At 29.1% G+C, this 20,930-nt stretch overlaps 1 protein-coding gene across 1 annotated transcript in view; it reads left to right on the top strand.

Moving 5' to 3' along the window:
- Positions 1–20,930, top strand: part of LOC143229955 (dystonin-like) — a 209,110-nt gene that overhangs the window by 50,116 nt on the left and 138,064 nt on the right. Inside the window, 3 exon segments of the mRNA XM_076462843.1 lie at positions 9,534–9,697; positions 17,698–17,813; positions 18,559–18,662. Coding sequence (XP_076318958.1) covers positions 9,534–9,697; positions 17,698–17,813; positions 18,559–18,662 — 384 coding nt within the window.

Raw genomic sequence — 20,930 nt, 5'->3', positions numbered from 1 at the left:
CAAAAAACAAACATATGTGAATCGTACTGCAGTTTGTTCTTCAAAACAAAACAAACATATGTATCGTACTGCAGTTTGTTCTTCAAAACAAAAAACAAACATATGTACGTACTGCAGTTTGTTCTTCAAAACAAAAAACAAACATATGTACGTACTGCAGTTTGTTCTTCAAAACAAAAAACAAACATATGTACGTACTGCAGTTTGTTCTTCAAAACAAAAAACAAACATATGTCATACTGCAGTTTGTTCTTCAAAACAAAAAACAAACATATGTATCGTACTGCAGTTTGTTCTTCAAAAAAAAAAAAACAAACATGTACGTACTGCAGTTTGTTCTTCAAAACAAAAAAAACAAACATATGCGTGCTGCAGTTTGTTCTTCAAAACAAAAAACAAACATATGTATCGTACTGCAGTTTGTTCTTCAAAAAAAAACAAACATACATATGCGTACTGCAGTTTGTTCTTCAAAACAAAAAAAACAAACATATGTACGTACTGCAGTTTGTTCTTCAAAACAAAAAACAAACATATGTACGTACTGCAGTTTGTTCTTCAAAACAAAAAACAAACATATGTACATACTGCAGTTTGTTCTTCAAAAACAAAACAAACATGTATACGTCACTGCAGTTTGTTCTTCAAAACAAAAAAACAAACATAAATATGTACTGCAGTTTGTTCTTCAAAACAAAAACAAACATGTACGTACTGCAGTTTGTTCTTCAAAACAAAAAACAAACATTTGTACGTACTGCAGTTTGTTCTTCAAAAAAAATTTTAATTAGAGTTTATTCATTTACACATGGGAAGGTTTTGCCTGTGAAAGTTAAACAGTAAAAAAGTTGTTTGATAATAAATCTTTTGACGAAGTTAGTCGCTGGAAAGAAGAGTAAACTATTTGACTGTGGAAAACACATCACATATAGTTATATTTACAAGACAGTATAACACATCACATATAGTTATATTTACAGGACAGTATAACACATCACATGTAGTTATATTTACAGTATAACACATCACATATAGTTATATTTACAGGACAGTATAACACATCACATGTAGTTATATTTACAGGACAGTATAACACATCACATGTAGTTATATTTACAGTATAACACATCACATGTAGTTATATTTACAGGACAGTATAACACATCACATGTAGTTATATTTACAGTATAACACATCACATGTAGTTATATTTACAAGACAGTATAACACATCACATATAGTTATATTTACAGGACAGTATAACACATCACATGTAGTTATATTTACAGTATAACACATCACATATAGTTATATTTACAGGACAGTATAACACATCACATGTAGTTATATTTACAGTATAACACATCACATGTAGTTATATTTACAGGACAGTATAACACATCACATGTAGTTATATTTACAGTATAACACATCACATGTAGTTATATTTACAAGACAGTATAACACATCACATGTAGTTATATTTACAGTACAGTATAACACATCACATATAGTTATATTTACAGGACAGAATAACACCACATATAGTTATATTTACAAGACAGTATAACACATCACATGTAGTTATATTTACAGGACAGTATAACATTTCACATATAGTTATATTTACAAGACAGTATAACATTTCACATGTAGTTATATTTACAAGACAGTATAACATTTCACATGTAGTTATATTTACAGGACAGTATAACATTTCACATATAGTTATATTTACAGGACAGCATAACATTTCACATATAGTTATATTTACAGGACAGAATAACACCACATATAGTTATATTTACAAGACAGTATAACACATCACATGTAGTTATATTTACAGGACAGTATAACATTTCACATATAGTTATATTTACAAGACAGTATAACATTTCACATGTAGTTATATTTACAAGACAGTATAACATTTCACATGTAGTTATATTTACAAGACAGTATAACACATCACATATAGTTATATTTACAGGACAGTATAACATTTCACATATAGTTATATTTACAGGACAGAATAACACCACATATAGTTATATTTACAAGACAGTATAACACATCACATGTAGTTATATTTACAGGACAGTATAACACATCACATATAGTTATATTTACAGGACAGTATAACACATCACATGTAGTTATATTTACAGGACAGTATAACACATCACATGTAGTTATATTTACAAGACAGTATAACACATCACATGTAGTTATATTTACAAGACAGTATAACACATCACATGTAGTTATATTTAAAGGACAGTATAACATTTCACATGTAGTTATATTTACAAGACAGTATAACACATCACATATAGTTATATTTACAGGACAGTATAACATTTCACATATAGTTATATTTACAGGACAGAATAACACCACATATAGTTATATTTACAAGACAGTATAACACATCACATGTAGTTATATTTACAAGACAGTATAACATTTCACATGTAGTTATATTTACAAGACAGTATAACATTTCACATGTAGTTATATTTACAAGACAGTATAACATTTCACATGTAGTTATATTTACAAGACAGTATAACATTTCACATATAGTTATATTTACAAGACAGTATAACATTTCACATATAGTTATATTTACAAGACAGTATAACATTTCACATATAGTTATATTTACAAGACAGTATAACACATCACATGTAGTTATATTTACAAGACAGTATAACACATCACATGTAGTTATATTTACAAGACAGTATAACATTTCACATGTAGTTATATTTACAAGACAGTATAACATTTCACATGTAGTTATATTTACAAGACAGTATAACATTTCACATATAGTTATATTTACAGGACAGTATAACATTTCACATATAGTTATATTTACAGGACAGAATAACACCACATATAGTTATATTTACAAGACAGTATAACACATCACATGTAGTTATATTTACAAGACAGTATAACATTTCACATGTAGTTATATTTACAAGACAGTATAACATTTCACATATAGTTATATTTACAAGACAGTATAACATTTCACATGTAGTTATATTTACAAGACAGTATAACATTTCACATATAGTTATATTTACAAGACAATTATAACATTTCACATGTAGTTATATTTACAAGACAGTATAACATTTCACATGTAGTTATATTTACAAGACAGTATAACATTTCACATGTAGTTATATTTACAAGACAGTATAACATTTCACATGTAGTTATATTTACAAGACAATTATAACATTTCACATGTAGTTATATTTACAAGACAGTATAACATTTCACATGTAGTTATATTTACAAGACAATTATAACATTTCACATGTAGTTATATTTACAAGAGAGTATAACATTTCACATGTAGTTATATTTACAAGACAGTATAACATTTCACATGTAGTTATATTTACAGGACAGTATAACATTTCACATGTAGTTATATTTACAGGACAGTATAACATTTCACATATAGTTATATTTACAAGACAGTATAACATTTCACATGTAGTTATATTTACAAGACAGTATAACATTTCACATGTAGTTATATTTACAAGACAGTATAACATTTCACATGTAGTTATATTTACAAGACAGTATAACATTTCACATGTAGTTATATTTACAAGACAGTATAACATTTCACATGTAGTTATATTTACAAGACAGTATAACATTTCACATGTAGTTATATTTACAAGAGAGTATAACATTTCACATGTAGTTATATTTACAAGACAGTATAACATTTCACATGTAGTTATATTTACAGGACAGTATAACATTTCACATGTAGTTATATTTACAGGACAGTATAACATTTCACATATAGTTATATTTACAAGACAGTATAACATTTCACATGTAGTTATATTTACAAGACAGTATAACATTTCACATGTAGTTATATTTACAAGACAGTATAACATTTCACATGTAGTTATATTTACAAGACAGTATAACATTTCACATGTAGTTATATTTACAAGACAGTATAACATTTCACATGTAGTTATATTTACAAGACAGTATAACACATCACATGTAGTTATATTTACAAAACAGTATAACACATCACATATAGTTATATTTACAAAACAGTATAACATTTCACATATAGTTATATTTACAAGACAGTATAACATTTCACATGTAGTTATATTTACAAGACAGTATAACATTTCACATGTAGTTATATTTACAAGACAGTATAACACATCACATGTAGTTATATTTACAGTACAGTATAACACATCACATATAGTTATATTTACAGGACAGTATAACACATCACATATAGTTATATTTACAGCACAGTATAACACATCACATATAGTTATATTTACAGGACAGTATAACACATCACATACAGTTATATTTACAGGACAGTATGACACTTCACATGTAGTTATATTTACAGGACAGTATAACACATCACATGTAGTTATATTTACAGGACAGTATAACACTTCACATGTAGTTATATTTACAGGACAGTATAACACTTCACATGTAGTTATATTTACAGGACAGTATAACACATCACATGTAGTTATATTTACAGGACAGTATAACACATCACATGTAGTTATATTTACAGGACAGTATAACACATCACATGTAGTTATATTTACAGGACAGTATAACGCATCACATGTAGTTATATTTACAGGACAGTATAACACATCACATGTAGTTATATTTACAGGACAGTATAACACATCACATGTAGTTATATTTACAGGACAGTATAACACATCACATGTAGTTATATTTACAGGACAGTATAACACATCACATATAGTTATATTTACAGTATAACACATCACATGTAGTTATATTTACAAGACAGTATAACACATCACATGTAGTTATATTTACAGTACAGTATAACACATCACATATAGTTATATTTACAGGACAGTATAACACATCACATATAGTTATATTTACAGGACAGTATAACACATCACATGTAGTTATATTTACAGTGTAACACATCACATATAGTTATATTTACAGCACAGTATAACACATCACATATATTTATATTTACAGGACAGTATAACACATCACATACAGTTATATTTACAAGTAATGTTTTTTGCGCGACATCATCGACATGAGATTTTTCTCACGAGGCAGTGCTGATGTAAGTTGTTTTTTAATGTGGCAGTGCCGATGTAAATTGTTTTTTAATGTGGCAGTACTGATGTAAGTTGTTTTTTTAATGTGGCAGTACAGTTGTAAGTTGTTTTTTTAATGTGGCAGTGCCGATGTAAGTTGTTTTTAATGTGGCAGTACCGATGTAAGTTGTTTTTTGATGTGGCAGTACCGATGTAAGTTGTTTTTTAATGTTGTAGTGCCGATGTAAGTTGTTTTTTAATGTGGCAGTACCGATGTAAGTTGTTTTTTAATGTGGCAGTACCGATGTAAGTTGTTTTTTGATGTGGCAGTACCGATGTAAGTTGTTTTTTAATGTGGCAGTACCGATGTAAGTTGTTTTTTAATGTGGCAGTACCGATGTAAGTTGTTTTTTAATGTGGCAGTACCGATGTAAGTTGTTTTTTGATGTGGCAGTACCGATGTAAGTTGTTTTTTGATGTGGCAGTACCGATGTAAGTTGTTTTTTGATGTGGCGGTACCGATGTAAGTTGTTTTTTGATGTGGCAGTACCGATGTAAGTTGTTTTTTGATGTGGCAGTACCGATGTAAGTTGTTTTTTGATGTGGCAGTACCGATGTAAGTTGTTTTTGATGTGGCAGTACCGATGTAAGTTGTTTTTTGATGTGGCAGTACCGATGTTAGTTGTTTTTTGATGTGGCAGTACCGATGTTAGTTGTTTTTTGATGTGGCAGTGCCGATGTTAGTTGTTTTTTGATGTGGCAGTGCCGATGTAAGTTGTTTTTTAATGTGGCAGTGCCGATGTAAGTTGTTTTTTAATGTGGCAGTGCCGGTGTAAGTTGTTTTTTAATGTGGCAGTGCCGGTGTAAGTTGTTTTTTGATGTGGCGGTACCGATGTAAGTTGTTTTTTGATGTGGCGGTACCGATGTAAGTTGTTTTTTGATGTGGCGGTACCGATGTAAGTTGTTTTTTGATGTGGCGGTACCGATGTAAGTTGTTTTTTGATGTGGCAGTACCGATGTAAGTTGTTTTTTGATGTGGCAGTACCGATGTAAGTTGTTTTTTGATGTGGCAGTACCGATGTAAGTTGTTTTTTGATGTGGCAGTACCGATGTAAGTTGTTTTTTGATGTGGCAGTACCGATGTAAGTTGTTTTTTGATGTGGCAGTACCGATGTAAGTTGTTTTTTGATGTGGCAGTGCCGATGTAAGTTGTTTTTTGATGTGGCAGTGCCGATGTAAGTTGTTTTTTAATGTGGCAGTGCCGATGTAAGTTGTTTTTTAATGTGGCAGTGCCGGTGTAAGTTGTTTTTTAATGTGGCAGTACCGGTGTAAGTTGTTTTTTAATGTGGCAGTACCGATGTAAGTTGTTTTTTAATGTGGCAGTACTGATTTAAGTTTTTAACATGACAGTACTGATATGATTTTTCTTCACACTGGAATATTTACATAAGATTTTTTATGTGATGGCATTTATTAAAGATGTTTTCTCTCGAATGTACTCATATGAGGCATTTCACCTGCCTGTATTTATATAAGGATTTTTCAGAGACAATACAAATTTAATAACGACAGGTTTTAGTAAGTTAGATATTTTTTTCACAGCTTTTTATTATAAACCAAGCGATGTGAAAAATTTCCGGATTCATTGTGCTAGGGTTGGTCATGGCCGCTACACTTGTGAGAAAAATGTTGAGTAGTAATGTATACGTCGTGACCAGGGTCTTTAGACGTCTACCTTACTGTCTCCACATATCACGTAGTATGTAAAGTCCCCCTTTGGCGAAGTGACTGGGTATTCTTTGTAGTTCACACGGAACATTCAAGGGAAGAGAATTAGCACTAGTTTTAATTGAATATGAAAGAGGTCACAGTTACAAGAGGAATAAAGACTTGGTGAGCTGAATTTTAATACAGTGTGTAAGATGACTGATTAAGGTCATTCAGATGTGTTACGGAACGTCTGGTATGGGTATTAACATAATAATATGATATACCAGTACTAATACCAAGTACTGTACTACTGCAAGTAATACATTGTACCAGCACCTAGAGCCACATACTCTATGTTGATACGAATGTTAGCGTATTACTATTTAAGTAAGCGGGAATTTTAATTTAGAAGTTAATTAAATATGAATATCTATTATATCTATGATATTTGCCAACAAAAGATTGATACACACAATGCTCTTTTTTAACACAAATATATTTCAATATACAAAAAACCAAAAATTACTAATTAATATTACTTATTACTAATAGTTGTTACACATGATAGTTTTTATACAAGTTTTACAAACTTACACACAATCAGTGATGTCGAGAAAACCCACTTGTAGAGAAATTTATATGTAAAAACGGCTCGTTTGGGTTGAGAAATATTTTACGTAGAAGAGCGAACAACGTTTCGACCTTCTTCGGTCATCGTGAACCTGTGTTCGTCCCCTGCTGGTACAGCGGTAAATTTGCGGATTTACAACTCTAAAATCAGTGGCTCACGATGACCGAAGTAGGTCGAAACGTTGTTCGCTCTTCTATGTAAAATATTTTCTCAACCCAAACGAGCCGTTTTTGCATACATAAAACTTACACACAGTACTGAGTCTCGCATCTGGTCTGAAACTGAATATTTTATCGACGCTCACGGAGAACAGATTAATTCCTTGTTGATGTCGTCAAAGAAATATTAACGTCCGAAGTTAATTAAATGAAGTTCAACTGTTTGTAATCTGTAAACAAATGACTGTTTGTAATCTATAAACATTCTTGACCAATTCTGTGATTTTTCGATGAATAGGTGTTAACCACAATTATATCTCCCGAGGCAAATAATAATAATTTTTTGTCAGTGCTTCGGTTTTATATATCAATCACGCGAGTTTCTAGAACGTTCAACAACGTTCGAATGCACTAGCGTTTTCGTAAAACAAATATTGTTGATTCTTACTCTCAAGAATCTTCTACAAAATTAGAGAAAGTGGGACTTGCGCAATAGATATCCAACAATATATATCATGTGCATTCAACTGAAACCCACGTAGGTATTAAGATAAATATATAACGGTTAATCCATATCAGTATGTTTTACCAAGTGTAGTCCACCAAGCATCACTTGTATTGAAGATTCACTTTATTGATTACTAACATATCTTGGTCAGTGTGCTGTTTTATCCATAATAATTTATTAGTTGATGACTAGATGTGAGGGTTCACTGATAGTGGTTACTATATTCATAACTAGGAAGTTTTGATTAATAACTGGATGTAAAGGTTACAGAGCTTGTAAATGGATGTTTTGATTTATTTGACTATCTAAAGATAAAATTTTTCTATCAGCTACCTTTACCTTAACTGTACAAGTTGAGACATGACAGCTGTAGCTGGGTGTGGGTCAACTATAATACATAATTGAAGTGGAAACCTGTTTTTAGACTGAAGTAGTCAAATATTAACATTCTCTTTCATGTTGCTTGTTACTATAAGATGGTAATGTGTTTCTAACAGTTGTCAGTGTGTGTTCTTATAGCCTAAAACGTTTATTGTGTGTGCTCTTATTATCTCTACATATTGTTAATCTCTATTGTTTAATAGCATGCTCTTAAGTAACATGGAGTTTTTGCATATTATATTAAGTAATATGGATCATTGTGTGTTCCACATTAAATAATGTGGAGCTGGTGTCTACTATATTAGGTAATGTGGAGTTGGTGTCTAGTGCATTAAGTAATGTGAAGTCAGTGTGTGATATTTTATGTAACGTGTTTTGGGTGTGTACTGTAATTAAATAATGTGGAGTTGATTTGTACTTTATTAAGTGGCATAGAGTCATTGTGTGGTATATTAAATAATGTGAGTTGGCATGTGATATTTTATGTAACGTGTTGTGGGTGTGTACTATGTTATATACAGCTTAAGTGGCATGTGCTGTATTAAGAAATATAGTCACTGTGTAATATAGTAAGTAACACAGAGCTAGTGTGTACTTTACGTCACATGAAGTTGGTGTGTAGCATAGTCAGTGTGTGACATATTAAATGAAATGAAGTCAATGCATGGTATATTAAGTTACATACAGTCAGGGTGTGCTATTACAGGCAGCATGGAGTTGGAGTGTTTTCTTAACATTCACCATTCATATAGCATTTGTTCTTATAACTTAATGGTCATTTTGATCTAAAGTGCAGTTATAGTACACAGAATATTTACATGTGTTGTTGAAATGTGTGAACATGGCCAAAAATCTCTTTACTAACAGAAATCTTAGGTAAAGTGAAAGAACATTGACATAACAATAAAAGAGGATTATAGGAAGAAAGATATTCTGTTATAGCAGAAAAGTTTTGTATCAAACTAAGTTGGAAAAGTTAAAACTATGATGTTTTTATTCAACAGATATCAGACATTATTGGTCAAACTGATGAAAGTCTATCAGCAAAGGAAGCTCTTCTACGTTGGGCTCAACGGACAACTGATGGATATCCAGGTGTGAAAGTGAAAGATTTCACAAGGAGTTGGAGGGATGGTCTGGCCTTTAATGCTATCATCCACAGAAACAGGTTTGTGTTTAGCTGTATATTTCAATTTTAAATAAGAACAACACCAGCAGAGAAGAAAACTTAAGGCAGATTAAAATTTTAACATAGTAAAACATAACCCCGTTTGACAAGACTCTAAAATGGGCTATCTGTGCTGTGCCCATCATGAGTATTGAAACCCAATTTAGTTTTAGCAGCATAAGTCATAAGACTTACTGCTGAACCATTGGGAGTTTTCCTTAACTGTTTGACTATGTCTATTTCAAACATGCACAGAATATCTTTGAACTACACGCTGCATACAGTACACTCAAATTTAACTGCTGGACTGTACTCTATATGGTAAATTACGAACTGGATGTAAACTATAAAACAATACACACACCATCACCGTCTCTTATTAAAATTTCACCATAAAAGAATGAATGTGCTCTTCACATCAATTATAAATGTTTAGTGAGTGCAATTCTAAGTCATGGAGAAATAGACTTAATCAGTCTATTCTTTGTAACAAATTATATTAATATATATATATATATATATAATCAGTAAGGAATTACAAGGACTTGTACAAATTTCAACACTTGTAACAGTTTGTATTTTAGTTGAGATGGTTTATTAAAACTTTTGAGTTTTTTCTGATGAAGGTTTAAGGTGATTAGTGTGTGCTTTCCTTTGTTTTAGATACAGTGCAAACACACTTTGTATGATAATTATGTTTTAAAACTTCAATGTTGATTCAAAAACTTGAAACAGTAAATATTTTCTAAGTTCATTATTTAAACTTTGTTAAATGTAGTTCTATAAATAGCAGGACTTTGTTATATATCTTCTTCATGTTAAATGTAGTTCTATAAATAGCAGGACTTTGTTATATATCTTCTTCATGTTAAATGTAGTTCTATAAATCGCAGGACTTTGTTATATATCTTCTTCATGTTAAATGTAGTTCTAAAAATAGCAGGACTTTGTTATATATCTTCTTCATGTTAAATGTAGTTCTATAAATAGCTGGACTTTGTTATATATCTTCTTCATGTTAAATGTAGTTCTATAAATAGCACGACTTTGTTATATATCTTCTTCATGTTAAATGTAGTTCTATAAATAGCACGACTTTGTTATATATCTTCTTCATGTTAAATGTAGTTCTATAAATAGCTGGACTTTGTTATGTATCTTCATGTTAAATGTAGTTTTATAAATAGAAGGACTTTGTTATATATCTTCTTCATGTTAAATGTAGTTCTATAAATAGCAGGACTTTGTTATATATCTTCTTCATGTTAAATGTAGTTCTATAAATAGCAGGACTTTGTTATATATCTTCTTCATGTTAAATGTAGTTCTATAAATAGCAGGACTTTGTTATATCTCTTCTTCATGTTAAATGTAGTTCTATAAATAGCAGGACTTTGTTATATATCTTCTTCATGTTAAATGTAGTTCTATAAATAGCAGGACTTTGTTATATATCTTCTTTATGTAAAATGTAGTTTTATAAATAGAAGGACTTTGTTATATATCTTCTTCATGTTAAATGTAGTTCTATAAATAGCAGGACTTTGTTATATCTCTTCTTCATGTTAAATGTAGTTCTATAAATAGCAGGACTTTGTTATATATCTTCTTTATGTTAAATGTAGTTCTATAAATAGCAGGACTTTGTTATATCTCTTCTTCATGTTAAATGTAGTTCTATAAATAGCAGGACTTTGTTATATCTCTTCTTCATAGTAAATGTAGTTCTATAAAGAGCAGGACTTTGTTATATATCTTATTCATGTTAAATGTAGTTCTATAAATAGCAGGACTTTGTTATATATCTTCTTCATGTTAAATGTAGTTCTATAAATAGCAGGACTTTGTTATATATCTTCTTCATGTTAAATGTAGTTCTATAAATAGCAGGACTTTGTTATATATCTTCTTCATGTTAAATGTAGTTCTAAAAATAGCAGGACTTTGTTATATATCTTCTTCATGTTAATTGTAGTTCTATAAATAGCTGGACTTTGTTATATATCTTCTTCATGTTAAATGTAGTTCTATAAATAGCAGGACTTTGTTATATATCTTCTTCATGTTAAATGTAGTTCTATAAATAGCAGGACTTTGTTATATATCTTCTTCATGTTATATGTAGTTCTATAAATAGCAGGATTTTGTTATATATCTTCTTCATGTTAAATGTAGTTCTATAAATAGCTGGACTTTGTTATGTATCTTCATGTTAAATGTAGTTTTATAAATAGAAGGACTTTGTTATATATCTTCTTCATGTTAAATGTAGTTCTATAAATAGCAGGACTTTGTTATATATCTTCTTTATGTTAAATGTAGTTCTATAAATAGCAGGACTTTGTTATATATCTTCTTTATGTTAAATGTAGTTTTATAAATGGAAGGACTTTGTTATATATCTTCTTCATGTTAAATGTAGTTCTATAAATAGCAGGACTTTGTTATATCTCTTCTTCATATTAAATGTAGTTCTATAAATAGCAGGACTTTGTTATATATCTTCTTTATGTTAAATGTAGTTCTATAAATAGCAGGACTTTGTTATATATCTTCTTCATGTTAAATGTAGTTCTATAAATAGCAGGACTGTGTTATATCTCTTCTTCATGTTAAATGTAGTTCTATAAATAGCAGGACTTTGTTATATATCTTCTTCATGTTAAATGTAGTTCTATAAATAGCAGGACTTTGTTATATATCTTCTTCATGTTAAATGTAGTTCTATAAATAGCAGGATTTTGTTATATATCTTCTTCATGTTAAATGTAGTTCTATAAATAGCTGGACTTTGTTATGTATCTTCATGTTAAATGTAGTTTTATAAATAGAAGGACTTTGTTATATATCTTCTTCATGTTAAATGTAGTTCTATAAATAGCAGGACTTTGTTATATCTCTTCTTCAAGTTAAATGTAGTTCTATAAATAGCAGGACTTTGTTATATATCTTCTTTATGTTAAATGTAGTTCTATAAATAGCAGGACTTTGTTATATATCTTCTTTATGTTAAATGTAGTTTTATAAATAGAAGGACTTTGTTATATATCTTCTTTATGTTAAATGTAGTTTTATAAATGGAAGGACTTTGTTATATATCTTCTTCATGTTAAATGTAGTTCTATAAATAGCAGGACTTTGTTATATCTCTTCTTCATGTTAAATGTAGTTCTATAAATAGCAGGACTTTGTTATATATCTTCTTTATGTTAAATGTAGTTCTATAAATAGCAGGACTTTGTTATATATCTTCTTCATGTTAAATGTAGTTCTATAAATAGCAGGACTGTGTTATATCTCTTCTTCATGTTAAATGTAGTTCTATAAATAGCAAAACTTTGTTATATATCTTCTTCATGTTAAATGTAGTTCTATAAATAGCAGGACTTTGTTATATCTCTTCTTCATGTTAAATGTAGTTCTATAAATAGCAGGATTTTGTTATATATCTTCTTCATGTTAAATGTAGTTCTATAAATAGCTGGACTTTGTTATGTATCTTCATGTTAAATGTAGTTTTATAAATAGAAGGACTTTGTTATATATCTTCTTCATGTTAAATGTAGTTCTATAAATAGCAGGACTTTGTTATATATCTTCTTCATGTTAAATGTAGTTCTATAAATAGCAGGACTTTGTTATATACCTTCTTCATGTTAAATGTAGTTCTATAAATAGCAGGACTTTTTATATCTCTTCTTCATGTTAAATGTAGTTCTATAAATAGCAGGACTTTGTTATATATCTTCTTCATGTTAAATGTAGTTCTATAAATAGCAGGACTTTGTTATATATCTTCTTTATGTAAAATGTAGTTTTATAAATAGAAGGACTTTGTTATATATCTTCTTCATGTTAAATGTAGTTCTATAAATAGCAGGACTGTGTTATATCTCTTCTTCATGTTAAATGTAGTTCTATAAATAGCAGGACTGTGTTATATCTCTTCTTCATGTTAAATGTAGTTCTATAAATAGCAGGACTTTGTTATATCTCTTCTTCATGTTAAATGTAGTTCTATAAATAGCAGGACTTTGTTATATATCTTCATCATGTTAAATGTAGTTCTATAAATAGCAGGACATTGTTATATATCTTCATCATGTTAAATGTAGTTCTATAAATAGCAGGACTTTGTTATATATCTTCTTCATGTTAAATGTAGTTCTATAAATAGCAGGACTTTGTTATATATCTTCTTCATGTTAAATGTAGTTCTAAAAATAGCAGGACTTTGTTATATATCTTCTTCATGTTAAATGTAGTTCTATAAATAGCAGGACTTTGTTATATATCTTCTTCATGCTAAATGTAGTTCTAAAAATAGCAGGACTTTGTTATATATCTTCTTCATGTTAAATGTAGTTCTATAAATAGCAGGACTTTGTTATATATCTTCTTTATGTTAAATGTAGTTCTATAAATAGCAGGACTTTGTTATATATCTTCTTCATGTTAAATGTAGTTCTATAAATAGCAGGACTTTGTTATATATCTTCATGTTAAATGTAGTTCTATAAATAGCAGGACTTTGTTATATATCTTCTTCATGTTAAATGTAGTTTTATAAATAGCTGGACTTTATTATATATTTTCTTCATGTTAAATGTAGTTCTATAAATAGCAGGACTTTGTTATATATCTTCTTCATGTTAAATGTAGTTCTATAAATAGCAGGACTTTGTTATATATCTTCTTCATGTTAAATGTAGTTTTATAAATAGCAGGACTTTGTTATATATCTTCTTCATGTTAAATGTAGTTCTATAAATAGCAGGATTTTGTTATATATCTTCTTCATGTTAAATGTAGTTCTATAAATAGCAGGATTTTGTTATATATCTTCATGTTAAATGTAGTTCTATAAATAGCAGGACTTTGTTATATATCTTCTTCATGTTAAATGTAGTTCTATAAATAGCAGGACTTTGTTATATACCTTCTTCATGTTAAATGTAGTTCTATAAATAGCAGGACTTTGTTATATATCTTATTCATGTTAAATGTAGTTCTATAAATAGCAGGACTTTGTTACATCTCTTCTTCATGTTAAATGTAGTTCTATAAATAGCAGGACTTTGTTATATCTCTTCTTCATGTTAAATGTAGTTCTATAAATAGCAGGACTTTGTTATATATCTTCTTTATGTTAAATGTAGTTCTATAAATAGCAGGACTTTGTTATATTTCTTCTTCATGTTAAATGTAGTTCTATAAATAGCAGGACTTTGTTATATTTCTTCTTCATGTTAAATGTAGTTCTATAAATAGCAGGACTTTGTTATATATCTTCTTCATGTTAAATGTAGTTCTATAGATAGCAGGACTTTGTTATATATCTTCTTCATGTTAAATGTAGTTCTATAAATAGCAGGACTTTGTTATATACCTTCTTCATGTTAAATGTAGTTCTATAAATAGCAGGACTTTGTTATATATCTTATTCATGTTAAATGTAGTTCTATAAATAGCAGGACTTTGTTATATCTCTTCTTCATGTTAAATGTAGTTCTATAAATAGCAGGACTTTGTTATATCTCTTCTTCATGTTAAATGTAGTTCTATAAATAGCAGGACTTTGTTATATATCTTCTTTATGTTAAATGTAGTTCTATAAATAGCAGGACTTTGTTATATTTCTTCTTCATGTTAAATGTAGTTCTATAAATAGCAGGACTTTGTTATATTTCTTCTTCATGTTAAATGTAGTTCTATAAATAGCAGGACTTTGTTATATATCTTCTTCATGTTAAATGTAGTTCTATAGATAGCAGGACTTTGTTATATATCTTCTTCATGTTAAATGTAGTTCTATAAATAGCAGGACTTTGTTATATACCTTCTTCATGTTAAATGTAGTTCTATAAATAGCAGGACTTTGTTATATATCTTATTCATGTTAAATGTAGTTCTGTAAATAGCAGGACTTTGTTATATCTCTTCTTCATGTTAAATGTAGTTCTATAAATAGCAGGACTTTGTTATATCTCTTCTTCATGTTAAATGTAGTTCTATAAATAGCAGGACTTTGTTATATCTCTTCTTCATGTTAAATGTAGTTCTATAAATAGCAGGACTTTGTTATATACCTTCTTCATGTTAAATGTAGTTCTATAAATAGCAGGACTTTGTTATATATCTTATTCATGTTAAATGTAGTTCTATAAATAGCAGGACTTTGTTACATCTCTTCTTCATGTTAAATGTAGTTCTATAAATAGCAGGACTTTGTTATATCTCTTCTTCATGTTAAATGTAGTTCTATAAATAGCAGGACTTTGTTATATACCTTCTTCATGTTAAATGTAGTTCTATAAATAGCAGGACTTTGTTATATATCTTATTCATGTTAAATGTAGTTCTATAAATAGCAGGACTTTGTTACATTTCTTCTTCATGTTAAATGTAGTTCTATAAATAGCAGGACTTTGTTATATTTCTTCTTCATGTTAAATGTAGTTCTATAAATAGCAGGACTTTGTTATATATCTTCTTCATGTTAAATGTAGTTCTATAAATAGAAGGACTTTGTTATATATCTTCTTCATGTTAAATGTGTTTCCAGTGATCTGTATTAAGAAATAGATATTTTTTAATGCATATTACCATATAATTAAAACATTATGAAATTCTGTACAGACCTTTCAGCCATTTAGGTAATTAAATATACAAAACAATGATCAAGGTTGTGTATGAGGTACAGTGTTCATAAAGACAACATATGATATACCAATCTCAATAGTACATCTAGCTGATATAAACTATTGTACTTATAAGGAAAAAAACTTAATACATAAAATTCATTCTTTTTATATGTATACACGTGTCGATACAAAGGGACTTCTAGTGGTGATTTAAAAAATTACTGTGTTCAAACTATTGTTTACATTAAAATACAGTTGTTTCTGAAAGTAATGCTTATTGTATTATGAATAGCTTAGTAATCTGGAGACAACTTATTGTTGAAACAATTAGTCACATGGTAGCAAGTTTAGTATATTATGAATCAGTAAGTAACCAGGAAGTAAGTTTATTGTGTTATGAATCAGTAAGTAACTAGGAAGTAAGTTTATCGTGTTATAAATCAGTAACTAACTAGGAAGTAAGTTTATTGTGTTGTGAATCAGTAACTAACTAGGAAGTAAGTTTATTGTGTTGTGAATCAGTAACTAACTAGGAAGTAAGTTTATTATGTTGTGAATCAGTAAGTAACTAGGAAGTAAGTTTATTGTGATATAAATCAGTAAGTAATTAGGAAGTAAGTTTATTATGTTGTGAATCAGTTATTAACCAGGAAGTAAGTTTATTATGTTGTGAATCAGTTATTAACCAGGAAGTAAGTTTATTAGTTGTGAATCAGTTATAAACCAGGAAGTAAGTTTATTATGTTATGAATCAATTAGTAACCAGGTAATAACTTTATTGTGTTATGAATCAGTAATTAACCAGGAAGTAAGTTTATTGTGTTATGAATCAGTAAGTAACCAGGAAGTAAGTTTATTATGTTGTGAATCAGTTATTAACCAGGAAGTAAGTTTATTGTGTTATGAATCAGTAATTAACCAGGAAGTAAGTTTATTATGTTATGAATCAATTAGTAACCAGGTAATAACTTTATTGTGTTTTGATTCAGTTAGTGACCAGGTGATAACATTATTGTGTTATGAATCAGTTAGTAACCAGGTGATAACTTTATTGTGTTATGAATCAGTTAGTGACTAGGTAATAACATTATTGTGTTATGAATCAGTTAGTGACTAGGTAATAACATTATTGTGTTATGAATCAGTTAGTGACTAGGTAATAACATTATTGTGTTATGAATCAGTTAGTGAGCAGGTAATAACATTATTGTGTTATGAATCAGTTAGTGACCAGGTGATAACTTTATTGTTATGAATTAGTCAGTAACGAGGAGGTAGATTTATAGTGTTATAAATCATGTAGTTTCAAGAGATAACTTTTTGTAATTTTTTCTTAATGTTGTATCATTAATTAAGACCAGATAAATTTGACTGGCGAAGTCTGCGATCAAAAACGGCACATGAGAAACTGGATCATGCCTTCAATATGGCAGAGAGAGATTTCGGTGTCACTCGACTGCTGGATCCAGAAGGTAAGTTTTATCATAGTGATTATGATTTGTAGGTTGTAGTAGAACTATCAATGTGACAGTCTTTCAATAATTTTAAGTATATATTGATGAACATTGTTTATTTACATAAGTTTGTATTTCTGTAAGAACATAAGTTAATTTGAGCATGTTAGATTAAATAAAATTATTTGTTTTTTCAGAATGTAGAAATTAATTTAAAGGCTCGTGTTGTTTGAAATAATGATTAATTAACCACATGAACAATAATTTCATATTTATTGCAACTTGAATTATCAAATTGCTGTGCATGCCGACAACAGTGTCCTTTAATAGTTTAATGGGACTTGAATATAAGTTAATCATTGAAGTATATTAATTACTGATGTTGTGCTTAGATTGTAGCTTTTAACAGTAATTAAATATCAAACAATTTCATTTGGGTTGTTTGAATGAAACATAGCTCTTATTAAAGATAAGTTTGTTAGAAGTAATATTATGTTTAAGTTTTAACATTTGAATATTCAAGATAGTAAAATGTAATTATATTGAGATTAATGAGATATATTTATGAAACCTAATTTTGCAAATTCAGAGTTGTAATTTTTTCATTAAAGTTGAAAAAACTGTAATAATTGTAACTATTCATTATGTATAATTTTATAAAATATTTAAACTTTTAAAACGTTAGAAGTGAAAATAGTAAAATAAAGTATTTATATTTTTGTTTGTATAACTTTGAAAGTTAATAATTTACTTTTTGATTCAGATGTGGACACACAAGATCCTGATGAAAAGTCTCTCATCACATATGTTTCATCTATGTATGATGTGTTTCCAAACCCACCATCATATCATCCATTTACTGATACAGTAAGTTTGTAATGTTAGCTGGTGTTTCTAGGTGTTTTGTATGATGTGTTTTCAAACCCACCATCATATCATCCATTTACTGATACAGTAAGTTTGTAATGTTAGCTGGTGTTTCTAGGTGTTTTGTATGATGTGTTTTCAAACCCACCATCATATCATCCATTTACTGATACAGTAAGTTTGTAATGTTAGCTGGAGAAGGCTATACATCTCAAAATTATTTCAAGAATATCTTAATTTAGTTTCTAGGTGTTATAATTTCACTGTGAAACACTTACATGATATCTGGTAGTTAATGCTAGGAGAATGTTTTACGGTTTATTTTTGTCAAAAATTGTAGCTACAAGAAGTACTGTAGTTAATTATTTGGAAAGTATTTTAACGTGTTGTAAAATGTTATTGTTTTGTTTTCAGACAGGATGTGGACAGTATTGGATATTTAGAGAATATTTAAAAGAAATGATCAGTTGATAAATCAGTTGTAAGGTATCCAGTAGTTATTATCTTTTGGTTCTGCAGTAAAAGAGTTGTAGAATGATGCCATGTTGTTATTCCAAGTAAAGTTCAATCAGCATCGTGTTTGATGATGTTATATTTATAGAGGTACAAGGTGTCTGATATTTAACTCTTCAGAAAATTTTTTATATGTTATGAGATGTCTGTTGGTCTGGTCCATCTTGTCTCTCCCATCCTCTAAGCCAAACTAAAACCATTAAATAAATTTAAAAAATTAAAATCTAACCCTCACCATTCATATATTTATCCAGTTTTCTTTTAAACTCAATAAAATCTGCTGTCTCCACAACATCCAAAGACAACCTATTCCATAGTCCAACAATCGTATTTGGAAAATAAAATTGTCTTAACCAAAGATGACTTTTATCTTGCTAAATCTATATTTTAGTTCTCTATCTCTCACTGTTTAGTATGAAAATTGTTAATGCATCAACATTATCAATTCCTTTTACAATTTTAAACACTTCTGTCAGATCCCCTTTAACCTTTTTATTTTTTGAAGAGAGAATAATTTCAAAGATCTTAATCTCTCCTCATGTGACAACCCTTCCATCTCAGGTACCATTTTAGTAACCCTCCTCTGAACTGTTTTCAACAAATCAACATCTTTCCTAAGATGAGGAACCCAGGATTGAACACAGTACTTCAAATGAGGCATAACCAGTGATCTATGCAAAGAAATTGTAATCTCTATAGACATGTATTCAATATTTCTGTAGATACAATCTAAAATCCCATTTGCCCTGCCACTAGCAACAGCACACTGTTTGGATGACTTAAGAAACTGATAAACCATTACACCAAGAACCTTTTATTTCATGAAACTTCTTTCTTCTACTCAAGAGATAGTGTTTCTACCAAGAACCTTTTATTTCATGAAACTTCTTTCTTCTACTCAAGAGATAGTGTTTCTACCAAGAACCTTTTATTTCATGAAACTTCTTTCTTCTACTCAAGAGATAGTGTTTCTACCAAGAACCTTTTATTTCATGAAACTTCTTTCTTCTACTTAAGAGATAGTGTTTCTACCAAGAACCTTTTATTTCATGAAACTTCTTTCTTCTTCTCAAGAGATAGTGTTTCTACCAAGAACCTTTTATTTCATGAAACTTCTTTCCTCTACTTAAGAGATAGTGTTTCTACCAAGAACCTTTTATTTCATGAAACTTCTTTCCTCTACTTAAGAGATAGTGTTTCTACCAAGAACCTTTTATTTCATGAAACTTCTTTCTTCTACTTAAGAGATAGTGTTTCTACCAAGAACCCTTTATTTCATGAAACTTCTTTCTTCTACTCAAGAGATAGTGTTTCTACCAAGAACCTTTTATTTCATGAAACTTCTTTCTTCTACTCAAGAGATAGTGTTTCTACCAAGAACCTTTTATTTCATGAAACTTCTTTCTTCTACTTAAGAGATAGTGTTTCTACCAAGAACCTTTTATTTCATGAAACTTCTTTCTTCTACTCAAGAGATAGTGTTTCTACCAAGAACCTTTTATTTCATGAAACTTCTTTCTTCTACTCAAGAGATAGTGTTTCTACCAAGAACCTTTTATTTCATGAAACTTCTTTCTTCTACTCAAGAGATAGTGTTTCTACCAAGAACCTTTTATTTCATGAAACTTCTTTCTTCTTCTCAAGAGATAGTGTTTCTATCAAGAACCTTTTATTTCATGAAACTTCTTTCTTCTACTCAAGAGATAGTGTTTCTTTTTTTATTAAAATTCTTTTATTTTCTTCATCAGAATTCTG

The sequence above is a fragment of the Tachypleus tridentatus genome, chromosome 10 (assembly GCF_004210375.1).
Source record: "Tachypleus tridentatus isolate NWPU-2018 chromosome 10, ASM421037v1, whole genome shotgun sequence".
NCBI lineage: Eukaryota > Metazoa > Arthropoda > Merostomata > Xiphosura > Limulidae > Tachypleus > Tachypleus tridentatus.
Note: the sequence above shows the minus strand (reverse complement) of the source record. Positions and strands in the feature narration are given on the sequence as shown.